Source organism: Pararge aegeria, chromosome 2 (genome assembly GCF_905163445.1).
Source record: "Pararge aegeria chromosome 2, ilParAegt1.1, whole genome shotgun sequence".
NCBI classification, from domain to species: Eukaryota; Metazoa; Arthropoda; class Insecta; order Lepidoptera; family Nymphalidae; genus Pararge; species Pararge aegeria.
In genome coordinates, this window is record NC_053181.1 from 12,690,647 (window position 1) to 12,712,493 (window position 21,847).

The following is a 21,847-nucleotide window of genomic DNA, read 5'->3' on the forward strand; positions in this document are numbered from 1 at the left end:
TATATTTGATCATTATAACGCGAGCCTACCTCATATTGTAATGATCTTAGATACTAACATAACTCGAGTGGAGACCGCGTGTCGGTAAACGGAGTGTCGGACGCCCCCCTACTAGATGGAGCGACGACCTCCGAAAAGTGGCAGGCATCGACTGGATGAGGAAAGCCGAAAATAGGAAAAGTTGGCGCTGCTTGAAAGAGGCCTATGTTCAGCAGTGGACGCACAATGGCTGATGATGATGATGATGATGATGACTAACATAAGCATTCTGAAAAAAATATCTCAAAAGTAACTTAATTTAAAGCCAAAAAAAGGAACGCAACAAATCTTTTTTAAGACAGCTCAGACAAAAACTTATTTTAGTGCGAATTCTTTATACGAACCCACAGTACCTAATCTGTTATTCGGTGCCGCAATAAAAATTAATATTTACGTAAAAACTCTAAAACCTACTCGTATATATTATGTACCTTTGGGTAATATATGCAAACATATAAACATATAACGAACTTATGTGAAAGTACGACAACATCTTAACGAAGGCCAATTTAGCAATCAGCAAAGATTTACAACAAGGCATAAAAGTCAATCACGGGCTGTGAGGCTTCATTGTCTAGAAATTTAGGGCGTTTGGATTTTGGCATAATGATGAAACCTTACCTCGAAACCCATATTATTAACTAACACGAAAATCTCGATAGCCTTGTGTGTAATTAATCAATCTGCGCTGGCGCTATATCCGTAGGGTTGCTTCTTCTCTTTAGTACCTGCTCAAATTAAAAAAAAACAACTTATAATAATGGAAAATTTAAGTTACGTGATAAACATTAATGTTAGACGTAATAAAAGTATTCTTAGTATGTATTTCAAATAATTTGAGCTTTTTCTTCTTTACTTAGCTTTTAGATGTGTTAATTTAAAGGAATCTAAAATAAACCAGTTTTGATTGCATATGGTTTTTACATATGGATAACTTTACATTTAGCTGATTTCTATTCCTGCAACATTTGCGCCACGGAATAATTAGGCATACTATTCTCATCCGATTTCTGTAAAATAAGACGAGTAAATGTTTAAACATAATTATCTTTTCATATCTTCTTAGCCCTACTGATCTGATGAAATTATAGCTAATAATATTATTGACTGAACGAAATGTTTGAATTCTTAAAATATTTATTTATTTAATATATTATTTGTAAATAAATATTTAAAGTTTTATATTCAACAAAAGAAGAGAAAAAAACATAAATAAGAAAATATGTGGTTAAGCAAACACATTCATATCTTAAGATATTTAAATTGCATTTATTACTTACTGTCTGCTATATGTAAAATAAGCATACCTGGAACTCTTCCTCGCCAAGATAAATGTTGGCAAAGAAGCAACCCTATATGTCAGTGAAATGTTCACACAATACAGCTAGTTGCGGTTAATTAAATCTGATTAGGTTGTATCAGAAGAATTTGTGTCACTGCTTTCTCCGGTATTTTTAAACAATTGATCGTCAAAGGATGGCTTTGCGTGCTGTATGCATACAAATTAGCTATTTAAGAGTAAATAAAAAGCATATTAATTAGTCTGATCGAATAGGATTGAAATAAACCAAACTGATGTAACACAACACATATCTAATGAAAAGACACAGTACTAAGCTTTTATAACCTAATCAGTTCTTCGCTACTTCGACCGTTACTACTTATGGTGTCACCAACCAAATGTTTTTTTTTTTTAATGATGAAGGTTTATTAAGTGTTACTACTACCACCTGAGCTAAGCGTGCTGTGACAAAAAAATAGGAAGCAACTAACAATTGCTGTTAGAATTTTTATAAATTTTACTATTTTATTGATCAAGTCGCATTTTTAGTTAGCTCGTATCCGAGTATCCTACCTCATAGTATAAATTAAAATACCAAGTTTCATTAAAATTAATTGAGAAGTTTCGGCGTGATGCAAAGACAAGGCACAGACAGATAGACAGATAAAAACAAATACAGTTTCTGGTTTAGTTATGAACAAAGAGTGTGCTCAAAAATTATGTACGGAATTAGACCTGTTACTACTAGAATACCATTACAATCTAAGAGTTACTTGTTTGCTTTAAGTTTCATAGATGTTTCTTGCATATACTTTAGCTAAGCAGTCATAATTCGATTTGTAGCGCTACACGAAGTGGCTTTACATTTAATAGAGTGAATTTTAAGTATCGGTTATAAAACGAAATATTTCGTTCAACCAGTCATTACACTATGTCGATACATACTTAGTGCCTTACAAAGTATGTATCGACATAGCATTATATACTCCATAAGAAGCAAATATAGGCCGAATGGTGGTAGAATAAAAAGGAAAGCGGCGTGGACATTTTTTTCCATAGCCATCAATTACGCGCTGACAGCATCGTAGTTAGTTACAAACGTTTTATTACCGGTTTTGAACGTAGAAGTAACATGAACATGCATGCAAGCTGTGTGCTACAATAGAACAGGTTTTTTAACTGACTTCGAAGAAAACGAAAATTTCTCAGTTGGATATTTTTTTTTATTAGTAGAAGAAAATGAAACAGAAAACACTTAAATGCACATCTAAATCAAACACTGGCTTTAAACGTTTTATAATTATTCTACGTAGGTACATTAATACGAAAATTTAAAGTTCGAAGAAAAGGTTTTCATTTGGATATATATTTTTTTTAGTAGCAGTAAATAAAACAGAAAATACTTAAATATATGTCTACATCTAACACTTGCTTTAAAAGTTTCGTAATTTTTGAAAAATTATCAGTAAATTAAATTGTCGGATTTAATTTACTAGTAAGTTGTAGAGATTCGCGCGTTCTCACAAAATGTGTTTTAAAACGAAAAGTACAATATTTAAAGTATGTTACACTTCAATATGGATCTGTGCAACAAATTACGTCCTTCAGTTGCTATGTTGCTGCGTGAAACGAGGAGAACCTAACAAAAGTCCAAGTTTCGAAATAAATGCAACTAGTGAAAATCGCAATGGTATCTATTTTTATTTCCGAATGAAAATCTAATTCTATTTAAGGCAAGAAGTTAGGCAGGAGAGTTATTAATTTATAATTCAATATGCCAAAGTTTCCACTGAAATCGAAATTTGCTGGCTTTGTGGGCTTTACTTTGACAGGAGCGCTAGCAGTTTTCGCCTTAGAATTTTGCCGCTGGTCGTTTTTGGTATCTCATTTACAAATATTACACCACACCGCAGTCTTTTCCACGGCGCTACCTGAAATTGAATCATAGGATAAAATATATAATAAAGATGTCTTTATCAGGTACACAATAGTATTAAATATCTTTGTGTGAGTTAAAGATTACAATAACTCCGTCAACGCAGAACTAAGGCTACGGTACTGTGAAAAGTAAATATTTTACGAACATTATACCACCGCAATAGGTTATCTTTATCTTGAGTATTAGAGTTGTACTGACTATTCAAATGCCTTACACAAGATAGTCATATATATGGAATATGGGCCTTACTACCATCGCTTAAAACAGTATTATTTTAATACTATTGACGTTGTGTTTCAGAATTATTATTCTTATCCTATATATATCTTATCCTTATTTCTAGGATATCAAGCTAAGTCAAATTAATTGTCATTTAAAGATAATACTGTTCTAAGCGATGGTAGCAACAGCAACCATTTGGGAGAAATGGTTTCAACAATACCTGTTTATTAATATACTCAGCAATCTCTTGTTTAGTAACTTGAAAGCCAGGTTGCTTGACAACGAACGCCGTTGGTAGTTCCCCTGCTAAAATATCTGGAGCACCGATAACCCCGGCCTCTTTAACTGCCGGATGCTGTAGTAGTCCTTCGAGCTCTGACGGAGGCACCTTAAGTTATTGAATGATTAAAATTAATTTATTGATTATTTATTTCACCAACAGATATAAACAGTTACACTTACCTGCCATGCTTTATATTTGATTATTTCTTTTATCCTATCAACGATAAAAAAATACCCTTCCTCATCATAAAACGCGATATCACCTGTTTTGTAGTACCCTTCCTCGTCAAAGTCATCCTTCTTATCTTTTCCTATGTAACCCTCAAAAACAGTTGGGCCACTTAGTCGGACTTCACCAGGCTCACCAACTCCTAACACTTTGTCGGTTTCTCGCTCAACTACCAAAAACAAATCAACAATGTAGTATAATCTTATATTCTGTTAAGTAATGTTAAGTTCTATTCAGTTTATCCACCAACGGTTCGGTTTTTTCAAAACCGAAACAAACCTCACTGCATTAAATATCCTATGTATATTTTCACATTTCAGGATGTAAGCTATCTGTATGAAAAGTTTCACCAAAATCGGTTTAGCTGTGATGGTTTGGATAGGTTGAAATGGCTATTGTTAAAATACCGCGGTCAAGTAACGCGGGTGATTTTTTGTGATGAAAAAAGCTCTAATCGTCTCTCTTTCATCATCATCATATCAATCCATTACCGTCCCACTACTGGGCACGGGTCTCTTCCCACAGTGAGATGGGTTAAATTCCGTAGTCCACAACGCGGATTGGTGGACTGCACTCAGGTATGCAGGTTTCCTCACAATCTTATCCTTCACCATTGAAACATGTTATAAGACAAAGCCGGCAACGCATCGGTGGCTCCTCTGGTGCTGCAGATGTTTATGGGCAGCGGTGATCACTTACCATCGGGTGACCCACTTGCTCGTTTGCCCGCTATTAATATATACGAAAAAAAAATTAATAACTTAAAACGCACGCACAAGTTATTAAAAAAGTTAGAGTAATAACAAAAATCTTTTATAATAATTTATGTTTTTCTTTGTATGTTTTTAAAATAACATGCATTTTTTTTTATAATACCTTTATAATCTTTCCGAGCACGATTTGGCCAATAGGTTTCCTCTGTGTGTGCAAATTCCATCTCTCTACATACAACTCTAGTTGCTTTTGTCAGCCCATAACCTTGTAATACGTGACTTATGTGAGGAAATCTGTAATGTAGTTAACTTACTGCTAAAATATCATTTATTGACTCTTGTTGATTAAAGTAACTTCTATTTACTACATTCTATACATACTTTTAATTATATTGTCTATATAATTTAATTGTTATTAAATGAAATTTTCCACTAACCATGAGGTGCGCCATCTGTCTGTCTCAATAGCAAACATGTATAACATTTCCATTAAATGACATTATTTAAGGCTATTTATAATCAAATAAAACAGCAAGGTCAGACTGTAATCGTATCTTCGAGTTAATTGAAAATTCTATGGCGACCGCTGTTGCTTTCTTACTGTAATAACTAATCAAGCAGCAATATGTTTGCGAAATATGAAAAAAAACGGACGAATAACAATACTGGGAGGGCGATTTTAATACCTAGAGAAACATTATAAAATCATAAATGATAAATAAAGTTGTCCAAAATAAGCGTGTTCGTCTTATAACCAACATCTAAAGTAAGATGATGATGAAAATAAATATTCACTTAAATCTGGGTAATTTAAAGCGGCTATTTTTAAGAGATTTTCAGTATTTTAGCAAGCCATATTCTATAACTACGATACTTGTAATTTACATTAATATTCGCCTGTTTAAATACTACCGACTTTATTTTACTATCTGAAGGGATAACAGCTAAATTATCACTGTTTATCTTAAATATTTGGTTTTATGAATTGAATAATTAAACATACATAAGCATAATTAGTTAAATTCTGAGAAGACTTACAAAAATAAAATTTTTGTAAGTTCTTTTTAACCGACTTACAAAAATAAAATTTTTGTAAGTCGGTTAAAAAGAAACACATTTGTATATATACGATACTCCGTACGAAGCGAGGCGAAGTCCCAGCACGCACCTCTAACTTTTCTGAGTTATGTGCGTTTTAAGTAATTAAAATATCACTTTCTTCAACGGTGTAGGAAAACATCGTGAGAAAACCTGCAAGCCAGTGAGTCCTAGTTCTCAAAGGTGTGTGGAGTGGGCCGCACTGGGCTACCGTGGTGGACTACGGCCTTAACCCCTTCTTATTTTCGGAGAAGACCCTTGTTCTTGAGTGGGCCGGTAAATGGTTGATGTGATGAAGATGATGATACTTCGTACTACATGAACTCGTTACTTCTAGCAGTTGTACAAATATAACTACATATTTAACTAATTAAAAACTCACCAAAGCAACCCTGTCTTTATGTGCTAAATTTTTTTCCAAACAAAAGCCCCGATATTTAAATTTCCTGGCACGAAAAAGTTCTCTCCGTAAATTATGCCGTTTTTAATCTTTATTGTAAACATTGCTGTCCTGAAAACGCTGGTTCGTACTTCAATGTGAAACTAATAACGTTAAAGTGTTAACTTTTTACGTTCTCGATACAAGAGTAAGATTACACACTTATTGTAATTTTTTTTTTGAATTTTTGTAACAATAAATTGTACGTAATGAACTACCTACCACTAATTAACATATATAACTGAGGGATTTGTAAGGCCCCAGCCTTTGGCTGCGTGGTCAATTGCGCTGGATGGTCAGCATTAACTGAGCTGAGCTGAAAAGAAAAATAATTCAGAATCCGTCGGTATCAGTGATCAATATCTGAAGATAGTTGGCAGTGCTGCGCTTTTTAGTATGCAGCTATACTGAGCCAGCTCCTTTGTAACGCATTTTTATTTTATTTAAAACAAATTTATGATACAATTGTAACATTATACAGAAATGTGTGATAATAAAGGCGATTTTAGTTTAAAAACATACTCGCATATAACATTATGTGATTATACGTATGTTGTCATTAAGGAGAGCATTACGTCAGTTTGCTGCTGTGTTGTATCATTACTTTAATTTTATACTCTTTCCTGCAAGAACCCTAGTTTTTCGGGTTGCAAAATATTCTTCCGTTAGCTTAAAAATATTTTTTATCCCTTATGTACATATGTAGCAAATTGCATTCAAAACCGATTATTTTATTATTATTGTATTATATTCTTCTCGACTTTTCCTAAAAAAACTTCCACAATTGCACACCGTATTAAATTTTGTTTTTATAGTTATAAATATTAAATTAGTCATATAATAGCTTTCTCAAGTTTTTTGGTAAATAATAATTCTAATTTTTATAAATTTAAAATGCATATAAAATTTTCGGAACTGACAGGATTTGAAACACTAATAAAAAATTATAAGAATAATTCAAATAATGAAATAGCTCTGAATGTAACTAAATTTTTAAAATAGTCTTTGGAAAAGTATAGGTAGGTGATAAAGGGATGTTGAATAAAATATTATACAAGAGGCCTTTATCTCGAAAATGATAAACTTTATCATGACAATAATAAACTACCTATAATAAATAGTAATCAAGTGCGACTGATTGCGATAAGCGGGCAAAACTTCACTTCCTTAGTAGTATCATTTTTTACGTTATCATCCTTATCTTCATCATATCAACCCATTAACGGCCCACTACAGAGCACGGGTCTCTTAAAACGTAAAAGGGTTAAGGCCATAGTCACCACGATGACCCATTACGAATTGGTGGACTCCACACGCCTTTTGAGCACATTATGGAGAACTCTCAGGCTTGCAAGTTTTCCCCGCGATGTTTACCTTCACCGTCGAAGCAAGTGATATATATTTTAATTGCTAAACACGCAAACAACTTAGAAAAGAGATGCTAGGATTCTAACTTGGCTTCCCAAAAGTGAAGTCGAAGTCACGCCCACTGTGCTAACACCACGTCACGTTTACGTTATACGTATTGGAAATATTACAGTAAGCCTTAGCAGAAACCGGGATAAGATGGGAAAATTACAACGATGCTTGTTCGACATGAGAATCCATATCCAAAGTATAAAGTATCAAATCTTTGTTTTGAAATTTTTGCATATTTTAATAGCCGGTCTGGCAGTGTAGGGTTACGTAAATTCTCAGATAAATAAGTTTATAATATCAGAGCGTAAATTAGAGTGTAAATGTTTTCTACGATTTATACAGGTACTGTCGGTTTATATAATTAGGGATTCCAGGTCCACTCGGGGTGTGCACTGCAAATGCAATGTACCTATCGGTACAAAGTGTATTTTTTTGTTCATGGAAACGGTTTTCACCGTGGCTATCGTGGCTCAAGCTATAAACTGTGCGCTAAATTTCGCCAAGATCTATGCAGTGGTTGATCCAAAGACATTATGTCACAAAGAATCAAATAAATATACAAACAGTTATATTTTCATACTTTTAATATAAGTATTGATAAGTATGAGTTTGCCAAAGTTTCCGCTGAGATCACAATTTGCTGGCAGGTATATTTTGTGGACTTTGCTTGGGCAGGAGCGCTCGAAGTTTTCGCCTGAGAATTTTGCCACTGGGCGTTTTTGGTATCTCATCTACAAATATTACACCACCCCGTAGTCTTTTCCACGGCGCTACCTGTAATTGCATCATAATGTAACTTCAAAATATATATATGTTGTTTTCCTTGGATAAAATATGTTTCCTATGTTACTGTCTATTGTCAACTAACACTGCCAAAAATCTAGTTGATTCGTTGATTAGTCAGGGCAAGAACAAACAAGCCCTCTTTTGCATTTATAATATAACTAGGGAAGTAAGGATTAGTAAGAATGTTTAGTTCCTCATTAAGCATCTGGTAAAGATGATAATAAAAACCTTAAAACTGTAATCATCATCATCATCACAAGCTGATCAATTGGACTCTCATATTGTGAGAGATGACTTTATAGCAAAGAGGTGCTCGACTGCGGTTTGGTCTACTGCTCCAATTCTAAATGGTGAATGAATACACTTGTATTGTACACCGCAGAGAAAATTTACAGAGATACAAATGCAACAGCACAATAAGGTAGAACGTACAATTTGGCGGCCTTATCGCTAAATAGCGATCTCTTTCAGGCAACCAAAGGCATACAAGAAAATGCTATAAGAAATAAGTAGGTGGTACAACTAACATTAGTGAAATATTAGGATATAAAAAATAAAATAAACATAAAACATAGTACATATTAAAGATATGTACAAAAATATAAAATATATTCCATAGATATATACAAACATATAAACATACAAAAACGCTACTATAAATACATAATAAAAAAATAAAATAAAAGAACCCTCAAAAATATGTAGAATAAACAAAATAGAATACAGTGATCATGGTGGGCTAATTTCTAACAGGATCTTCTTATAAGCAAACATTTGAGATTTAAATTTTACTCCGGTTGCAGTGATTTTATTCTCACATGAAACTTTTTTTTACTCCACTACAAGTAAGCCCTTGACTGCAATCTTACCTGCTGTAAGGGATATGGCTGTTATATTAAACACGTACCTACAACCGGTTTCTACGCTTAATCGCACATCCTTGTTGGTAGGGTAGTAACTAGCCTCGGCAAAAGCCTCCCATTAGACCGGACCCAGAGAAAATTGAGAAATTATAGATTCCCATATTTCCCCTGCCTGGGATCGAACCCGGGACATCCTACTTGAATCCAGAGCGCTCACCGCTGTGCCAAGGAGGTCGTAATAAAAAACAACTGCATTTTGCGGCTGAAGTTCTTAAGCACCTTTGATGTGGTATATTTTAAAATTTAAATTTACCAGAATTTGCCAAGATTTTTAATGGTAATATTAGACTTTTTACTAGCAATGTATCTATGAAAATTCCAAATTCAAGGTTGAAGGGTGCTAGCCTTAATCTTGAACTCTAATTTAATTCGTGTGTTATGTTGTTATTACCATTTTGGTGACGGAACCATAAAAAGCTTCAAGTCGTACCTGTTCGGTAATATACGCAATAATCTCTTGTTTAGTAACTTGAAAGCCAGGCTGCTTGACAACGAATGCCGTTGGTAATTCCCCTGCTAAAATATCTGGAGCACCGGTAACCCCAGCCTCTTTAACTGCCGGGTGCTGTAGTAGTAGTCCTTCGAGCTCTGACGGAGCTACCTGCAGTAATCGAATGCTTTAATAATTTTCTTATTTGTTAATATCAGCAACAAACATAAACAGTTAAACTTACCTGCCATGCTTTATATTTGATAATTTCTTTTATTCTATCAACAATAAAAAAATAGCCTTCCTTGTCATAATATGCGATATCGCCGGTTTTGTAGAATCCTTCCTCATCAAAATCATCCTTCTTATCTTTTCCTATATAACCGTCAAAAATAGTTGGACCACTTATTCGGACTTCACCTGGCTCGCCGACTCCTACTATTTTGTTAGTTTCTGGATCAACGACCTATAAAATATCATAAATTTTTTATAGTAGGTAATTTAACTTCAGGTGTATTAGAAACTATTGGTTTAGCGCGGTGCGATGGCAAGATATCTGATGGTATGACGTTTTTTTCGTGGTTGCTGGGGAGGTCACTTGTGTGGGATGCAACATGTGTCGATACCCTAGCTGCATCACATCCAGCACATTCAGGCAACCTCGTCAATGCTGAGTGCGGCTGCTATGACTGATGAGCAGGACAAGATAACGTAAATATGAAAACCTTGATAGCAGTTTAATTTTCGTGCATTTTGTAGTAGTGATTCTCTTTTTAAAGAATTGACAAAAAGGGTTTAAGGAGTGTACCGGTAATCCTAGAGGGGTAGCTACATTAACCGATGCAGTAGTTTAGTCATTCAAAGGGGCAATGCTGCCAGCATTTTGGGCACACGCATTTAGATTTAATTTAGTTTTATTTTGTTACATAGATTATTTTAGGTTACTTTACTTACATATAAGGTATTTAAATATATTTTGTAAAGTTTGCACGTAGGCAGGCTCAAATCCATTGAATCTCCTAAGACCGACTTTAAAGTTGCTTATCCAACGCAATGGACATTTGGTGCTGCCTCACATTTCCCAATTATTTGTGGTCAAGTGTGACGAGTTTGAGGGGCAAGGTGGAACCTATAATATAATATATAAAAAAAATACTTATACGTATGAAATACCTTTAGGATTGTTATTTTACCTTAATTATCATTCCTAGAACGATTTGGCCGACACTTCCCTCTTTGTGTGCAAGTTCCATCTCTCTACATACTGCTCCGGAAGCTTCTGTTATCCCATATCCTTGTAGTACGTGTTTTATATGGGGAAATCTGTAACCATAGTGCAAAGATTAAATTTCAAACGGATTGGATCATTGAACGGATTTTTTTAAAAGTTCGTTCAACTTTTTTTTTAATAAAAAACAAATAATGAATATAGGGGTGATAGTCTATTGGGTAAGGCTTCGAACTCCCTTTCGGGAGGGCCGAGTTATATTATGTAATCATTAGCGAGATTAATTTTATACAAGCAATATCACTTGCTTCAGCGGTGAAGATGAACCACATGAGGTAACCTGAATGCTTAAAAGTTGTCCATAATTTTTTCATTAGCATATGAAGTCAAGCAATGCGCACGTGGCCAGCGTGGTAGACTACGGTCTAAACCCTTTTCATTCTGAGATCAAACCCATGCCGTTAATGGGTTCATTGATATGATGATATTTTAAATTAAGGACTTAATAGCAAGCAAGTGCTAGGTTTTATTAATAGCTTTTTCGACAAAAGACGAGCTTAGTCTGGTTTCGACTTTATATATTTCAAAGTCATTTTAAAAATGTTTGGTATTATTTAATTAGCCCTTGAGTTTTATAAACTTAGTTTTATGAAAGCAAAGTTTATATTTTATCTTGAGTAACTATTTTATTTTATGAAGTATTGAACGCTTAACATAATAATTATAAGACATTAGTTGAAATAAATACCTGCTTCTAACCTGACGAATAGTTTTCGTGTAAGTCGGTGCGCCTCCAACTAAAAGGATTTTAACAGAACTTATATCGTACTCATTTACGATGGTAGATTTACACAACATCACAACTATTGGGGGTGCGATAGCTAAATATCCAATCTAAAATATAATTTTTCATTTTAATACAAAAAAAATAAAATATATTATTAAAAGCGCCAAAACTGTATTAAGAATGGACAATGTACCTTGTATTTTTCAATTGTTTTTATGTACAATCTTTCAATGTACTTGGGCAGGAAAACCAATTTTGTTCCATCGTAGATATTTTGTAAAGTCAACAGCTGTCCCATTGTACTTGACCATGGTGCAATGGATAGAGGAGTTAATTCGCTGCTTACCGTTCTAACAAAGAAAAAAACATTAAAATCTAACTCACACCAGCACGGCTAGCATAGGTAGGAGACAACATTTTTATCTCCTAATTATATTAATTGACCGGGGATGAAATCTACTTTTCCGCCTGCCAAAGCATGGCAACACAGAAAATGAGAAGTTCGTCTGTTTGATATTGACTTAACTGACGACTTGATGACCGATTGGCGTAGTGGGCAGCGATCCTGCTTTTTGAGTCCAAGGCCGTAGGTTCGATTGAACAACTGGGTGTTTGTATGTATATTATTAATGTTTATGTATATTATTCATAAAAGTATTCTTCAGTCATCGTAGTAACCATAAGCCAAGCTACGCTTACTTTGGGGCTAGATGGCGATGTGTATTGTCGAAGTATATTTATTTATTTATATTACTTGTATATTATTTAGTTATTGTGTGCCATGCTCGGGGAGTGGATAAACTTGTGGGAGAAGATAAATCTCTTGTCCTTTTCCCACGGGGAAAATTTCTCCTGCTCATGTTAACCGTGCAGGTTGATACATTTACACGAATCTTTAAGGATGCCTTTGCATCGGAGATGTGAGAGGATAAGTTCAGAACCCATCAAATGGTCATTTCGTGACTTATATTTTTTAAACTGCTCTGCATAACTGGGTTTAATAAAACATTTTGACTTATTTAAATTTACTCCTTGAAAGCGATGGATGTGACTGAAGGATACAAGCACGGTATGCGTAGCAAGGGATGTTTGTGAAAAGGAGTCACTCTCTGGCACCGTTAAGCTACCTTGCACATTATTAGTGTAAAGGCATCCTTAGAATTAGGGGACTTACAGTTTTTGTTGGCATGCTACAATTAAATTAAGATGGGTCACTTTAGCTCCTTTAGCAGACCCTGTAGTTCCCGATGTATAAAGGACCATGCATGTCTGATTTGTTCCTTAAAATTATAAATTAACACATTTGAAAGAGGTTATAAAATGCATAACATATCTTTAAAATGGTTTATCTTAGACTGACCTTACCTTTAAAATCGATAGGTTTGTATGAGTTAATATCTACATGTCGCTCAGATAAATCCCGGTAGTTGAGGCAGTCGTTGGATGTTGGCTTATCATCATAAAGTATGAACTTTTGGATTATATTAATACTTTTTAAAGTTTCGTACTGTTTTTTGAAAACTTCGCCAGACAAAAATATAAACTTGGGTTTGGAAATATTAACAGCGTGGATCAATTCATCTGCAAAAATTATTAACTTATTATAAAATTGGTAAATGGGATAACAGTTAATAACATATTTAAAAAAATATATAATTTATGAACAAAAGTGAAGAAAGATCATAATTCATAATCGAGAAGATAAATCTCTTGTCCTTTCCCAACGAAAATGTCTCCTACCCATGTTAACCGTGCAGGTTGATACATTTAGGTACACGAATCTTTAAGGATGCCTTTGCACCGGAGATGTGCGAGGATAAGTTCAGAACCCATCACTATTTATTTTCCGTAACCTTTAGTTATTCCGGTATATGAAGTATCATATTATGTTCGTGTCCTGTACGCTAGCTTAGATTTTTTTTTATTTCAAATTCAAATTCATTTATTTGCTTAAAACATGACAAATATATCAGCCTATTAATGTGGTCCAGATTTTCTCTCATAGAAGAAGGGTTTTACGGAATAAACCCACCAAGTTCTTCCAATTCGGTAATATGGGTTTTGGCGCTTAATAATTAATGATAACGTACCATGCGGACAGCTTTACGTGTATGGGGGCGGATACCGACAATTTCCTAACTCCGGGCTGATAGTGAGAATTTCAAACAGAAAAGTTCAATACGTTACAATTCCATACCCACCCGGGGATTTGAACCCAGGACGTTGCGATCCGTAGTTAAACACTCTAACCAATAAATGAGAGTGACAATATTTAAGTGAAAAATATGGTTGAAATATATGGTTGGAAAATTACAATATACAGTCTTGGTTCTATGTGCTGGTAAATTTTCAAGTATTCATCGTCTAAAAAATCGTTTTTCGTTGTTGGACCTTGACTAGCTAGATGAGTTGTATACCAATGCTGTGTCTTCAAGCACAGTGTCTTTCCAACACTTTTCAACTTCCATCCACTTGACTGGTTCAATACTAAAATTTGTAATTATTTGAACTCACTTTTTGTATAAGCGTTGTTAAAGAAGGTGCTAATGCCACCGCAGCAGAAAACGGCTATCGATGTAACGAAATACTCAAGTCTGTTTTCACTGGCTATAGCCACTACATCACCAATTTTGATACCAAGATCGGTAAGGGCGGCAGCGATATTCACTATATTTTGGACCATCTCTCGATATGTTATCTGCTCTTCCGTTTCACCATTTATCTGTTTTAAAATGTAAATTTTTTCTTACAATATCAATAATTAATGACATGGTCTTAAGACACTAAGAGAAGTTGTGATAGACTAGTCGGTAAGGTTTCAGCTTCTCTCTCGGGACTGAGTAAGATCCCCACGTACCGCACGCAAGCATTCCCAACTTTTCGGAGTTATATAGGTTTAGGTTTAAAGACATTTATTCCCATAAAAATACCTAAGTCACTTACATAGGAAACTTAGTTTTCTATAATAAATTAATACAGTTCGCCATTAGACTTGTAAACAATTAATAATTAATGTATATGCGTTGTAAACAATTAAATATCACTGCATACCTGAGAGTAATACATAGTAATCTTAAAGGTGTGTGGAGTCTAACAATCCACCCTTGGCCAGCGTGATAGAATAAAGCCAAAACCCTTCTTACTTTGAGAGGAGACTCTTGCCTTATAGTGGGCCGGTAATGGGTCGATGAAACTCAAAATGCAAAATTCATTTGTTTCAAGTAGGCCTAATATAAGCACTTTTGAAACGTCAAGTCTTTTTTTTTTTTTTTTTTTTTTAAATAAATAAATATACTACGACAATACACATATCGCCACCTAGCCCCAAAGTAAGCGTAGCTTGTGTTATGGGTACTAAGATGACTGATGAATATTTTTACGAATAATATACATAAATACTTTAAAATATATATATAAACACCCAGACACTGAAAAACATTCATGCTCATCACACAAACATTTTCCAGTTGTGGGAATCGAACCCACGGCCTTGGACTCAGAAAGCAGGGTCGCTGCAAACTGCGCCAATCGGCCGTCGAAGCCGGCAAGAAACTCAGCAATTGCTCTTTTCCAATATCAGCAATTTACATTTTACATTTTAAAATTAATTTTTCTATCTTGTGAGAGATGAAAGCGGAGCCGGATGCTTCCAAGCAACCTTGTCATTAGGAAATTCATCAATTGTATAGTAACCTCGCTGTAATAAATGTGTTTTAACACATTCTTTAAATTTATGCATTTGTACTGTATAATGTCTTAGTATGCACGATTTCTCAGGCATTCTGGATTTCTCAGGATGTTTTCCGTCACCGTCGAAGCAAAAATATTTTTTTTTTTTTTTTTTTTTTAAATCTTTATTTAAAGAGCTTTGTCGTCAATGCGACTATGCCGCTCTGTTAAAGCCACTAATTATATTTAGCTTACCGCTACATTATATAAATCAATGAAGTTTTTTGATAATTTGGATGATATGTTTCCTAAAACTATATTTATACCGCCAATAGATTGGTATATACAATTTGTATTAAAAATGGAACGTCTCATGGACTCATTCCGAACACATTCCATCAAAATATGGAACACGTCTTCCACCACACCACATTCTGTGCAGTTGGGTGTTGGAGCCTTACCCATTAAATAGGCAAATTTATTAAATGGAATGTGTCCGGATCGAAGTCGTAACAAAACTACAGTGTCCCTCCTATTCATTGAAGTGTCTCGAATCCAAGGAGTCATCAAAGGCTCAGCTTGTATGGTCTTGTACCAGATACCTTTTTCTTTTGATCTCTTGTCAAAGAACTCTTTCCATAACTCGCAGCACATTTTTTTGACCAGATGTAAGCAATCCGTGTAAAACGGCAATACCGATATCTCAACTCCCTCAGAAGTTGCTTCTCTTGCCATTCGGTCAACGATTGTATTACCCATTATATTAACATGTGAAGGAATCCATTGTAAAACTACTTTTTTAGATTGTTTATTGAAATCATGTATGATATTCAAAATTGTATAAGCTACGGGTGTACTTCTAGTATTAGATGTACATCGAGCTATAGCTCCATCAGATTCCAGATTCAGATTCCAGATATCAGATTCCAGAATCAGATTCAGATTCCAGATATCAGATTCCAGAAGTGCGCTCCAACATATATGTTGGAGCGCACTTCTGGAATCTGAAAATATAACAAATTTATCCCCATCGATTGACGAAATATACGATAAACCTTCCAGAATTGCTAAAAGTTCTACATACATAATACAAACATTATCATTAATTTTGAACTTTAAATATTTTAATGTTTGATAATCTAAAAAGGCTGCACCAGAGAAATTTTCCTCTTTAGCACCGTCTGTAAATATTTGGTAAAATCCATTGTAATGTTCATCAATATACCTATCACACACATTTTTTAAATAACGTTCATCATACTGTTTTTTGGCTTTATTAATACTACTGATATTTACTTTAATAGCTTCCTTTAAATTAACACTGCTAACCCACGTTTTTAGTGCAAATAATTCAATTTGGTCACTTCGGTGAATTTTAATATCTTTAAGCTTATCATGTATTTCCGTTAATAGTGGTTTCTTTTTTCTTTTCCATGAACTTAGATTATTAGATGATATTAATTCATTTAGTAAATTTATTATGGTACTGTTTTTGAGTGACATTGACTTGAGCCAAAATTTACCAGCCAGGTAATATCTGCGAATCTTTAAAGGTTGCAAACACAAATCTGATTCCATAACATGCGTGGGAGTTGATTTAATATATCCACCTATTGTACGTAAGGCTTGATTTTGCATCCTATCTAATTTTATAAGATGAGAATCACTACTGTCACCAAAAATAAAGCTAGCATAATCCATACGGCTACGAATAATAGATAAGTAAATTTGTCTTAGAAGTTTTGGGTGTATTCCCCAGCCTGATCCAGTCAAAATTTTAAATATGTTTAAGAATTTACTTGTTTTGTCACATGTCTCATTCACGTGTTTTCCCCACCTGAGGGATCTATCAAGCCATAGCCCCAAATATCTTACGTTTTCTACTACTTCTAATGTTCTTTCATTTACCACTACATTAACTCCTTGCCTACAAGGACCTTTTTTAAAAACACATACTTTGCTCTTAGTCGTAGATATATCTAATCCAATTTGGCTAACTAAATTCACGAATATATTAACCGCACTTTGTAATTGATTTACAGCTTCATCAATACTGTTTTTGGTAGTATACAACACAAAATCATCTGCGTATTGTGATATATAAACATTATTTATGACTTTACAAATATTTATAGTGGCTACATTAAAAAGCAAAGGGGACATCGGATCTCCTTGTGCTATACCCTTACCGGTTTGGCGAGTTATACTTATATCATTCACATTTATTTTCAGATACCTTTCAGATAAAAAGTTCCAAATATAGTTACAAATTATTGAACCCACTCCCAGGCTGTCCAAAGCATTAAGTAGGCTGTAAATGTCAATGTTATTATACGCATTGTCTATGTCCATAAAACATCCTAATGTTATACAATTTTTACAAAATCCTGTTTGAATTCTAGATACTAAAATACTAAGACTATCCAAGGAAGATTGTGATTTACGAAACCCTACAGTATTTGAAGAAAAGCAGCAATTTTTCTCGAGATACCATTCAATCCTTTTAGTAATAGCAGAGTGAAAAATTTTACAAATGCATGATATCAAAGATATGGGGCGCACATCTGTACTATTTTGTGTACTACGACCAGGTTTAGGTATGGGAATAATTGATATATCCCGCCATTGCTTAGGCACTATACCCGATACAAATATTCTATTAAACAAATTTAGTAATACTAATTTGGCTGTTAAAGGTAAGTGCTTAATCATAGAATATGAGATGGAATCATATCCTGGTGAAGTATCCTTAGATTTAATACAAGATTCTAACTCATGTAATGTAATTAACACTTCCAATGTCTGATTGAAAGAATAAAATGATGGTCGTTCACGATTAGCATAATCGGGGCATAGACTTTTTAGGTAATTTGTACCCTTTTAGCCACTTCATCCGATACCACATTTCAGTTGCTGAGCAAACCTCATTTAATGTCGAACAGAATCGGTGCCATGATTCATTTTGCGCCTTCCTCAGAAGTCTTTGAGCTAGTCTGATTTTTTCATTCAGGAGTTCCAAATTACGTGGTATTGGATTACGCCGGAAATTTTTAAGAGCTATTCGACGAATGGCTACTGCCCTTGATAGTTCAGGGGTCCAATAAGACTTGGGAACAAACTTGCTTTTCGGGTTGGTGCATATTTTGATAATTGGGATAAATGCGTCGGCTGCTTCATTTATAAGAGATAAAAAATGGTCATAATCCTCCTGAATATTATGTGTAAAATCAAAATTTGAAAATATTGTTTCTAAATAAGAGGTGTACCTATTCCAGTCGGCTTTCTTGAAATTTCGTTTTTTAATAATATTTATATCAAAATGTAAAGCAGTACTCAGTTTAATCATAAGATGATCACTACCTAGTGTCTCATTAGTAACTGACCAATCAAAACTCAAACAAATATCAGAAGACGCAAAAGATAGGTCCGGTGCCGATTCCCTTAATTCATTATCCACCAATTGTAGCCTCGTAATACTACCATTGTTTAAAAGGACAAAATTACTTTGTAACATGGAATTATAAATTTGGGTGCCTCTGTTATCAGTTTTATTAGACCAACTAACATGATGCCCGTTAAAATCTCCTAATAATAATGTTTTCCTTCCAGCTATCGACAGTAACTCTTCCCAATCATTTTGAGTCGTTGTTACATCGCTTGGACAATAGATCGAATATATATTATTAATGTGTTCGCAGTTTGTTACTTTAATGCCAATAACTTCCATTCCACTATTCACCCCTGTTACTGATTGTCTGTGCGCGCAAATTGATTTGTGTGTTAAAATAGCAACTCCACCATAACTGTCATCCCTATCGAGTCTGAAAATATTATAATCACATACTTTAATAAAGTCATCTGGTTCAAGCCATGTTTCACTTAAAACAGCTATGTGAACTTTTTCTTTAATTAAAACTTGTTCGAAACACTTCAATTTTGGTTTTAAACTTCTACAGTTCCATTGAAAGATATTTAATTTCACAGTTTTACTTATTGCTGGTGTATTATCCATTGCCAAAAATATTTTTAAAAATACTCTTAACTATAGGGAAACCTGAACAATAATTAACAACAACTAAAGTGCTCCACTCTATAAAAGTTTTAACTATGTGCCTAAACTTAGACGTAAAATTAAGGTTATTATTAAATATAATGTTTTTTATCTTATTCAATAATTCCCCTACTAACGATTTAAACTCCTGTCTCCGATTCTCTTCTTCTCCTTCCTTGCCTTCTTTTTCTTCAATACCTTCAGAGTCTGATGAACATTCTATATCTGCATGTACATTTTCAGCTATCAGAACACGCTTTTTCTTTTTCTTTTTTTTCTGTTTTGTACTTGATTCTGCATTCGCCTTACAAGGTTCCTGTTCTTGATGAATATTATCATCATAATACGAGAATGCGTCTGGTTCATTTACAGGAGCGTATACCCGTTGTTTTGTAAGTGATTCGTTATAGCTTTCTAAAGGGGGAGGAGAAGATGGGACGAACATACTCATTGCTTTTCTGTATGAGCAGTTAAATTCTGACATAATTTCTCGTATCTTCTTTTCCTTTTTATAAACACTGCAATCTTTATCCAATGCCATATGAGTACCGGAGCAGTTGGAACACAGATATGAAGTTGTCTCACAATTAGCATGGTTCTTGGTACATTTCGGGCATACTATTTTGTTAGACGGGCAAAATTTATTTAAGTGCCCAAATCGCCAACATCGAGAACATTGAGTGACGGGAAATATGTATTTCTCAACTTTAATTCTTAAATCTAGTAGGTAAACATATCTCGGTAAACTGGGGCCCTTAAACCCAACCTTCACAGTATCGCTCGGCACCCAAATATCCCCATCTCGACGGTTGAGACGTTTCACTGAGACTATTTCAATGTCACACTTAATGTTCTTAAAAATCTCTTCCTCGGTAAGTTCATTCTCAATATTCTTTACTATGCCATATGAAAGACCTACTTCCCAGGTCTTCTGGCATCTCCATTCCAATTCAGAAAATGCTTTACATGCTAAAAAAATTTCAGCATTCGATTCTGTATCAAAACTTAGATGAATTTTATAGTGATTCAAATATTTTACTCTCAAAATACCTAAAATATTATGTTCCCGAAATAATTTCGCCAAGGCAAATAGTTTTGGTATAACTTGCTTACCCGTAACACAAATAAGGATTAAATCTTCCTGTGGATTTTCAGTTATCCTAACTTTTTTCTTCGCAGTTCTATTAACTTGTTTCCACTCCTCGCCATTATCAGCCTCCCAATTTCGTTTTCTCCGCATTTCCGTGGTATCCATATCTTCCTCATACGCATTTGTTTCGTCCTCCATTGTTATTTCGTCCACAAATATATCATTCTTCGTGCTGTGGTTCATAAAAGTTGGGACATTCGTGTACAAATGTGAGCCTTCAGCCATTGTCAATACGACCCAACATAACTATTACAAACAAAACACAGAAAAAGCGATAAGGTGCGCTCGTAATAACCGGTTCTCGCGTAGCGATCACACACGCCTACTTCGCGCCGCTTGTAGGTTGCAACTGCAAAAATATTTAATTGCATAAAACGCACATGCAACTCCGTAAAGTTGGAGTTGCATGCCTGGAATCGAACTCGGTCCTCTCAAAAGTGAGACTGAAGTCCTAATCACTTAACTATTACTGACTAAATAATAATAATAAATAAGAAAATATTATAATATAATTTTAACCTGAAAAGTCTATTTACAGTTGGTTGGTTTCGTATCTAGAGCACCACAAAGATGCGAACTTGCATAAACACACTTTTTTATACGTGAACTCATTACCTCGTCTTTTCGTAGCACGGTTGGGGAAACATAACAACACATTTAATTAAAAACTCACCAGAGCGACCCTGTCGTTATGTCCTAAAATTTTTTCCAAAACAAACGCTCCAATATTTAAATGCGGTGGCACGAAAAAGTTTTGATCTCCATATATGATGCCGTTTTTAATTTGTTCCGCAAACATAGCTGTTGCCAAAACGTGTGCTCGTATTGCAAAGCGTATAAGATAACTGATAGCATTATTATTGTAACTTCTTTAATTTCTCGCTGATAGTAACTGAAAGATTACAAAAAGTGTTATCTTTTAACGTCACTATAAACAACAAGTGTTAAATTGCAAGGTAAACTATATATTGGATAACTATTTTGTTTACATTTCTGAGTAGGTACATTCTAACAAATTATTATTGTTCGCATCAAATGCGTTTAGGACTTCAGTATTTCGTAGTATAGTCAAACTGCGGACTGCAACTCTTTGGCATTTTTTTGCTTTTGGTTAGATTTTTCTTCCTCATTTTCATATATCGCAATTAAATTATTGACATT

At 34.3% G+C, this 21,847-nt stretch overlaps 1 protein-coding gene across 1 annotated transcript; it reads right to left on the reverse strand.

Annotated features, from left to right (window-relative positions):
• Positions 1 to 8,258: 8,258 nt before the first annotated feature.
• LOC120634661 (4-coumarate--CoA ligase 1-like) lies at positions 8,259 to 21,533 on the reverse strand. The gene is made up of 10 exons (XM_039905397.1): positions 21,360 to 21,533; positions 14,331 to 14,538; positions 13,182 to 13,397; positions 12,991 to 13,096; positions 12,010 to 12,166; positions 11,778 to 11,923; positions 10,995 to 11,124; positions 10,046 to 10,267; positions 9,802 to 9,972; positions 8,259 to 8,436 (listed from the first exon to the last, which is right to left on the reverse strand). The coding sequence occupies exons 1-10, from the start codon at positions 21,483 to 21,485 to the stop codon at positions 8,293 to 8,295; spliced, it is 1,626 nt and encodes a 541-aa protein (XP_039761331.1). The 5' UTR covers positions 21,486 to 21,533; the 3' UTR covers positions 8,259 to 8,292.
• Positions 21,534 to 21,847: the final 314 nt, after the last annotated feature.

Coding starts and splice junctions, on each gene's coding strand:
- LOC120634661 (XM_039905397.1), bottom strand. CDS start 21,485: ATGTTTGCGGAACAAATTAAAAACGGCATCATATATGGAGATCAAAAC. Junction 13,398..14,330: donor TAACAACGCTTATACAAAAA/GTGAGTTCAAAT, acceptor TAATTTTTGCAG/ATGAATTGATCCACGCTGTT. Junction 11,924..12,009: donor AAACAATTGAAAAATACAAG/GTACATTGTCCA, acceptor ATTATATTTTAG/ATTGGATATTTAGCTATCGC.